Genomic DNA, 8,985 nt, shown 5'->3' with positions numbered 1-8,985 from the left:
AAAAAGTCTATCTCTTTAAAGAGACAAATTTAATTAAATTTCTGAACTAACTCATAAAGAAAAGTTAAGTTTGATTGATGGCCAAATTTAAAATGTAGAGAAAAAAATTCCCAAATCTGATAAGCTTTTTAAATTAATTAGTTACCTATATTAGAATTTATCTGTAAAAATTCAGTCAAGTAGATTGCTGAACATGCAGTAATCAATAATTTGCCACACTCCTTTGACAAGGAGAGAATATGAGACGTTCTTTCTCAAGCCACACATCAAGAAATTTCTAAAATTTCTGACTTTTCAATATGTTTTAAAGTCAATTTGTCAGAAAGGGCTAAATCCTAAATGCAAGTCAACATTTTCATAGTAATAGTTTCTTATTCCAAAGATTTACAATACCTCAGACAAAAGTTGAAGATTCCATAGTAACTCCTTGTCTAGCTCTTCTTCATTCAATACATCATCATCTAAAAATGGCAAAATAATATCAGGGGTAAAAAACTATGCATTTAACTAAACACATCACTTTTTAATATTTTTATTTAATATTTCTAATGCTGAGGAAAGTCTCTTTCAGGAAGATTTTTTATTTCTTGTTCATGAAGCCAAACTTGCTCCAAAAGAAGGGAGAACTCAATTATCAAGAAAATAAATACATCAACCAAGACTTCTGTTCCTCTATATCTCACAAAATAACTGATATTTTTGAAGGTAACTTCTGGGCAGATGTTGCATGAAAATATTAATTTGATAAAGTAAAATTTCTAAGCTACCTGCCAACCTGGATATCTTTCTTGGGGACAATTCCTGTCAAAGCTGCAAAATTAAAATATTGTATAGCTAAAAGAATCTCTTGTCATTAACAGAGTTCTAGAAACCAAGAAAAAATTTCATCTAAAATTGGAAAGACAGAATAATGACCTTATGACTTACTCATTGTAAGCTGAGTTATAATACTGCAGCAGTGGGGAACAAATAGCTTCAAAGATTCTTCTGGGCAACACTGAAAAATATTTGTATAAATATGTTTTCTTGAAAGGCAAATATTTAACAGTCACAAAATATATAGTAGCACTATTTTCAGTCACAAATAAAAGCTGTAGGCAGTTACTCCAAGAAATATGTATTTAAAGTATAACAAACACTTCTGAAATAATTAGCCACATACACTTACTGGTTGCTGAGTCATTAATTTCATCATAAACTCACCTTTACAGCAGCGCGGCACATGTCTGCTACCATGCGACCTGCTACTCTTGTTTCAAACATATGTGAAATAGAAAAATTAAAAACCTTCTGAAGGGCCACCTGTTAAGATATGTAAGAAACAAAATGTCTAATCAGCATTTTTTAGAAAATTAAATATCTCATGAACATAAAAGAAAATGATAAATATATTCAGACTATTCCAAAAATGACCAAGTACGCAATTTTTAACCATCTGATTTTATGAGGATTTGCTTAATAATGTTACATTCAGGTCTAAGAACAATCTTTGCATGGGATTCTAACCGAACAAAACATTTGAAGTACAAGATTTTACTTGTTACAGAAACTCTACACATAAAATTACAGCTGATAGAAGCAAATACAACTTAATTATCTTGTTGGCTAATCCCATATAAGGAAGGGAATTGTTTCAAATATCTAATACTGACAATTTCTCATTCTGACAACTACAAACTATCAACTATAAATATAGGTCTCTACCCTAAAAGACTTGAAACAATCTGCTTAATTGTACAATCATGTCACAGAACTTTAACTTACTTGCTGAATGAAACAATGAGTTCTAAACCTGAGTTAACACAGCTGAAAATTGTAAACAATTCCTTTAGGTTAAACATGACTTATATTCATTACTTTATTCTAATATAATCTTATTTCGCACAGTCATAAGGGAGTTTAGCTCTTAACCATGATATCGAATAGGGACAATTTCAGATGAAGGGAGAAGAAACAGAAATGGAAATAGAGTATAGTCTTAAAGGCCACACTGTACACAATAGGTACCAACCAATATTAAATAAGTGAATGTTTATCAATGTCTTATGAGGACAATTATTTCTAATCCATCACAGGTAGCCAGATTGTTATATTTAGGATTTTATTTCTATCATGATAGTGATGGCATAAACAATTTCCAAAATTTCTCGAGTAAAAAAAAAAATTTTTTTTTTTTTTTTTTTAAGACAGAGTTTCATTCTGTTGCCCTGGCTAGAGTGTAGCAGCAGCATCATAGCTCACAGCAACCTCAAACTCCTGGGTTCAAGCAATCCTCCTGCCTCAGCTTTCTGAGCAGCTGGCACTATAGGAACATGAATCACACCCGGCTAGTCTTTTCTATTTTTAGTAGGGATGGCGTCTCGCTCTTGCTCAGGGCTCGGGCTGGTCTCCAACTCCTGAGCTCAAGAGATCCTCCTGCCTCAGCCTCCCAGAGTGCTAGGATTATAGACGTTAGCCACCACGGCCGGCCTTCAGAGTAATTATTTTTAATTGTAAATTTTAAAAATACAGTTGCTTCTTGTTATTCTCAGTAGTTATGTTCTATAACGTTGCTATAAACGCTGAACTAGCAAATACTGAACTATTGTTCCTAGGGGAAATATAGGATTAGGTTCCTATGAGCCTTTGGTCACAATATTTTCATTAATGGGATCAATACACGATCCTGTTCTAAATGTGTTTCTGTCTACATATTGTTGATTCATTAACATTGAACTCAAGTCAATATACTATAACTCATGCCTGACAAAGTTTACCTAACACATGTATTTTTTCCATTAGGCACAGCATGACCCTCTCATGCTTAGGAACTCTAGACTTCACTTATGCATTAACTCTTGCAGGCATTTTTTTGACATTTTTAAACAGCAAAGTCACCAACAAAAAGCATGAAAATGCAAAAAAAAACATGGCACTAAATAGATCATAAAAAGAACTCTTGTTTACAGACTGCTGATGTAAGTAGGCAGAGCGGCTTTTTCGACATTGGCTGGAAACATGTGCATTAGGTAACTCATTTTTTGTCACCCTGAGCATGTCCTCATAAAAGCACTGATTTGGGGGTTATAAATAAATTTTGGCAAGTAGGTAGATTTGCAAATATGGAATCTGTAAATATTGAGAATTGACTGTACATCTTTTTAAAAGTTTAATATGGATAATAAAGATAAACTGGCATGATATGCACACTTAAAAGTAACTTAAAGTTTAATTTTAAGACATCAAATATAACTAAAAAAACTGGAAGTTTGTTTTTTACAGCAATGCTCTTACCATAAATATTTCTTTGGAACACTGGGTGAGAATTGTACTAAACGTAGAAGACAGACCTAATTCGACCAAACTCTCCAAGTGAGTCATTTTCTCAGTTTCTGTCTCTTCTCTTGTTTGCTCCAATGTGCTACTTTCTATAAGTCCAAAGCATCTAAATAATCCAAACAAAGTATAATTTTAGCAACTAAAAACTGGTTCAACATTTTTTGTGGTGATTTGGTAAGTTTCTATTGTCTTATGATAACCACTCAATTTGTACATGGCTCACAAATCAATCATCCTTCTGTAACTTTAGAAGGAGCAGTAATAGATAAATAAAGGTTACAATGAAGAGAGAAACCAAGGTTCTGGGATAGGACAGTCATTTTCCAGAATGTCAGCTAAAGGTTGGGTCTGGGCTACAAGCTCACCTGTCCATAAACTGCAAGACGAAATCCTCAAATTCAGCTGTGGCTGAACAAAGTTCTCGTTCCACCTGTAACATCCCAATGTGGAGAAAAATTATAAATAACCTTTGGTTTTTTTCTTCAAACTAACCAAACTCAATCATTGCCTGCCAAATAAATCTAACAGTAAATTATTATACTGGATACTGTGAGAAACAGCACCATAAACATTTATCAGTTTAGAACAACTCATATCTACTACCTTCTACAAATGAAAATAAGAAACAATTAACATATTTACAAGGGCCAAAAACAGAAGTTAAGCAGCATCTTTGTTATATGTTATAGTTTTCAAACTGCTGGGATAAATGTAAAGGATAGTCTCTCACTACTTGAATGTCCAAATAACACAGTCAAGTAACAACATGCTTGTAATAAAGAAGAGAGTTCTGAAAGAATATAGTAATAAGGAAAATGTCTCTTCATTAGATGTTGATCCCCCTGGACGGATTAAGGTCATAAATATGAAATGTCCCATTTCAAATCAAAAGTGTAGTTTACCGTATCTCAAACAAGCAGTACAATTAAACAAAGTATATGTGCCTAACCTATCAACACGGTTTTGCCATCCCAACAGTAGCTTGCTTATGCCAGCAGCGAAGAAGCCTGGAGGGCGAGAGGCGATGAAATCGCAAAAGGCATTTTCCACAGCTTGTTGAGAATTCAATATTTTTCCTTGCATGAAGTGGTCCAAAGCCTGGAAGAAGTGGTGGTTGCTGCAAGATCTGGTGAATGTGGTGGATGACAGAGAGTTTCCAAGTCCAGCCTCTACAGTTTGAGCAGCGTTGTTTGTGCAACATGTGCGACCACTGTCTTGCAAGACATTGTCTTGCCTGTCTCTATTGACCAATCTCAGCTGCTTAATTGCAAGCATCCTCATCATTTAGTCCAACTGGTTGCAGTAGACATCATTGTAATCAATTGATCATGTTTTCATGAAGCTGTAGTGAATAATACCAGCACTGGAACACCAAACAGACCCCACTGGCTTTAAATATTCAGTTTTGGACTGTGTTTTGGCACTTCATCTTTATTAACCCTTGTGCCGAACACTTGCGATTATCAAAAGGAATCCATTTTTCATCACACGTAACAATACAGTATAGAAATGGCTCTCCTTTATGGTGTGACAGCAAAGAAAGGTAAGCTTCGGGACAATTTCTCTTCTGACACTTGTTTAATTCATCCATCTATCCAGCTTCTTTACCTTGCCGATCTGTTTCAAATGATCCAATATTGTTGGAATAGTAATGTCAAATCTTGCTGTGAGGCTGGTCCGATGGTAATGGGTTATCAGAACTTATTAATGCTAGTGCCACTAAAGTTGGTATACAACCCCCCACTGCTAAATTTGACTGGCCAAAAAAAACCCCAAAAAACAAAAAAAAACCCTTGCTGCTAATTCACGCATGGGTTGAGACGGATTTGCTTCCACTACAGCTGTTAGCTCACTGTTATTCACCTTGGTCTCAGGTAGCCGATGTGGCTCATTTTCAAGATTAAAATCACCAGAATGAAACTTCTTGAGCCATCAACACACTATGTGTTCATTAGGCACATCCTTCCCAAATACTTTGTTGATATTGCAAGCTGTCTGTGCTGTACTGGTTCCACAACAGAACTCATATTTGAAAATAACACAAATTTTTGATTTATCCATGGCTTCACAAAAATTGCTCTAAAACTAAATTTGAAAGATAATCACAAGCTACAGCATGCATTTGAAAGACCAAGGATGCACCCTCACAATAAAAATAAAACAAGCTTCCAAGCGAAATGTCAGAGATATCAACTGTCAAACTTAGTGCTTAAGGAAATAGGACATTTGATAATTAATAACATAATATTACTAACATAAGATGATGGAAAAATAAAACACCATCACTTTGCTTAACAAAACATTGAAAAATGACAAAAAATTTAAAAATACCCTCAGGTGTCAGTTACTTATAGAAAGGGCCTATTTTTGACCCACCTCCTATGGTGGGTGCTCTGCGGACTACCAGGCCCTCCATTTATACCATTCTAGCCACAAAATAGCAATTTTACTTTATAGACCTTATCTAAAGTTATTTCTAAACTATCAAATACTACTATGCATATGCAGTAAGAATTAGCAATTGGTTAACCCCTTCATATCCAGAAAACATCCTTACTTCTGTGAGGTCATTTCTTTCTTGTAGTACAGATGAACAATCTACTAAAGGCACCAGAGTAGAAAATGTTGCTATAAACTGGAATGTGATCTATGGGAAGATGCAAAGGATTTTCAACATTAATTACATAATTCTAATTCAAAAGTACAAACATACTGCAAGCTAGAGTAAACTACCCACATAAATTATCTTGAGGGAGATCGTACAACAATCTTTCTGGATATTCTTCACATACAACTGAACAATTTAAGTTTCCTCATAATTAACTGGCTGTTACTTTAGTAATGACAATATTCTAAATTTGTTTTCATACAGTTACTTAAGAAGTTGAAGCAAAACTTTTGTCAAGAGAAGTTATTTGCCTCCCACCTAAAAATGTAACATTAACTAAGGGCAAATTAAAAATGCTAATGCAGAAAAGCTGGAGACCAAAGAAAGGGAAGATGAGCAAAGTGGTAAGTCCGAAGATGTGTATAAGTAGAGTCTGGCGTTTTATAAACAGTAACTTTTCATCATATCCCCTTGTCATCAGTGTAGATGAGGGGAAGAGTAATGATCATGTTATGATTTTTACTATCCTTGTTTAAGAAAAATAATAAATATATAATGAGCTTTAAAACATCATATGATCATTAAACGTATACAGGTTATAGCAAATTACTTACAAAGGAAGGCGTGAGATATCAACCATTCACAGATTTAAACTTAGGCATCTACAGATATAATTGCTGTTACTATCAATAGACTACACTGAACTATGTTCTAAAGAGTATCTGAATAGAAATTAAAAAGATGTCTATTTACATAATTGTAACTTAAAATTTTTTTAAAAATCATCAATGTGCTTACCATGCATTTACTAAAGTCATTTGGATCCACCCCAGGCAATGCTCGCATCAACAGAGGTAGCATGTGTGTTGGACCTTCAGGAAACCATCTGCCCCCTGATACCAAACTGCGGGCTACTCCAATTACACAACTTAAAGTAGCTGTGAGCTGGTGAGGTTCTGTTAATGTCTCTAGTGCAGGATATGTTCTACAGTTTAAAGAATAGAATTTTAAAAGTTTCCATCACAGATAAACACAATGCCATAATACATTAAATATAATAAATTCACAAATTACATTTTGATTTAAAGGCTTATAGTCAGCAGCATACTTAATAGTGAAAATCTGCTATCAAAGTTAACAGAATTACAGTAGTTCCCCCAATCTGCAGTTTCACTTTCTGTAGCTTTAGTTACTGGATGTCAACCAGTCTGAAAACATTACAGTATTTTGAGAGAGAGACAGACAGACAGACACCACCTTCACGTAACTTTTACTACAATATATGGTTATAACTGTTCTATTTTATTATTAGGTCTTGTTGTTATCTCTTACTATGTCTAATTTATAAATTAAGCCTTATCATAGGTATGTGTGTATAGGACAAAACATAGTATATATAGGGTTTGGTACTATTCACAGTTTCCAGCATCCACTGGGGGTCTTGGAATGTATCCCCCACGGATAAGCAGGGACTACTGTACACAACTAAAGGAAAGATACACAGACTATTTATTGCATGTTTCCTCATCCCCTGCTACCTTATCACCTCTCACCAGGCAAATTCCACTGTGTAAAAGAACATAAACCAGCAGATGTTGCACTGTTTCAGTCATGTTAATCCACATTATAATAAACTAATGGTCAGTCAGTAATTATTAGAATTCAGAAATAACAAGGTACAAACATTCCACTTCTCCCTTTTATAGGAAAAGCGATCTTACAAAAATACTAAACTTTTTCCCATTTTATACTTTCTTAACAAGTTGTATTTTAAAATTACAAATCAGTTATCAGAAACACACGAGAATATTCCTGACACTAGAAATAAGCCAGGGGAATAAGACAAATGCAATCCTGATCACTAAGTAAGTGTTTAGGAGTCAAGAACATTCACTCTCTTTTTCTTGTTTTTTCTTTTTGAACATTCACTCTTTAACTCAGTGATTTCATTTCTGAAAATCTACCTCATAGAAGGCAAAAATCTAAATGCAGTCTTTTTAAATCCCACTTATACAGACAAAGTAAACAATAAGAGAAATTTCATTATATATTAAGTGGGAAAAAGAAGGATTTATAACTAGGATAAAAAACAACCAAATCTATGCTTATTTTGAAAGATGGAGAAAACATACCAAACTCTTTAATAGAGGCTATCTTAGAGACATAAAACTAAATATCTAAAATTTTTTCTACATTTTCTGTTTTCAAAAGAGTTTTGCTTTTATAAAAGAAAAAAGTCTTCAAAAGTCATGCCACTTCAAAGTAGCACACAACTACAACTGATATTCTCAAAAAAAGGTCACTGTATTATCATTTTTGTATATCAAATATTTATCTTGGCCAAGCATTATCACTCAATATGCTGATATTAAATTTGTCTAAAAATTGAGGACTAAAGAAAAATGTGATGAGTATATGTATTTGTATTTATAAGCTTTGTTCCTTCTTTTAAAAATATCTTCCTATTCATAATCGATCATCTAAAAAACACTGACATAAGGCAAAACAAAGGGGAAGTAAAGGAACATAAAAACACCCTAAACTTCAAAATTTTAGCTATGTATGACTGTCAGCTTCTGTGACCCCATGGAGACTAAGCAGCAAAGAACACTGGAATCTGAAGGCAGAGAGGAAAGCACCTATCTTCCCCATTCCGTTTCCTAATTTATACGTGCTGAAAGAGTTTCAGTGCCTCAAGATACGTACACAAAAACAGGAGAGGTTGAGACAGTGAGATACAACCTAACTTGAATATTTATGGCAATGAAAGCAGGTGAAGATGGCATGAGCAATTCAAATTTACAGACAATGGAGCCCGTTTTTAGGTCAAGATCTTGAATAGGGTACCCGTTCCCAAGTAAATGTGACCAATACTTACCCTGTCTCAACAGTGAGTCAGGAAATAGGCTACGGTCCTGATTCTACCACTAAGGACCTTTCACATATTTTCATGGAATTCAATTGCTAGATCCCTCGGGGCTCAAAAACCTAACATTATTCCTCTACTTCTAACAAAGACATTTAGAGATAAATCATAATGCTCAAGTTCAGACAGCAGA

The 8,985-nt window shown here is 34.2% G+C and overlaps 1 protein-coding gene across 1 annotated transcript in view; it reads right to left on the bottom strand.

The window, feature by feature from the left end:
• The window catches only part of PSME4 (proteasome (prosome, macropain) activator subunit 4), a 109,689-nt gene that overhangs the window by 56,074 nt on the left and 44,630 nt on the right, over positions 1–8,985 (bottom strand). The window contains exons 10-16 of the mRNA XM_012649840.1: positions 6,725–6,916; positions 5,876–5,965; positions 3,684–3,748; positions 3,274–3,424; positions 1,204–1,302; positions 928–997; positions 389–461 (exon numbers count right to left, since the gene is read on the bottom strand). Of these exons, the coding sequence (XP_012505294.1) occupies positions 389–461; positions 928–997; positions 1,204–1,302; positions 3,274–3,424; positions 3,684–3,748; positions 5,876–5,965; positions 6,725–6,916 (740 nt within the window). The remainder of the gene's footprint in view (positions 1–388; positions 462–927; positions 998–1,203; positions 1,303–3,273; positions 3,425–3,683; positions 3,749–5,875; positions 5,966–6,724; positions 6,917–8,985) is intronic.

Source organism: Propithecus coquereli, unplaced genomic scaffold (assembly GCF_000956105.1).
Source record: "Propithecus coquereli isolate 6110/MARCELLA unplaced genomic scaffold, Pcoq_1.0 Scaffold305, whole genome shotgun sequence".
NCBI classification, from domain to species: Eukaryota; Metazoa; Chordata; class Mammalia; order Primates; family Indriidae; genus Propithecus; species Propithecus coquereli.
The sequence above is the reverse complement of the archived record's forward strand: the minus strand, read 5'-3'. Positions and strand labels throughout refer to the sequence as shown.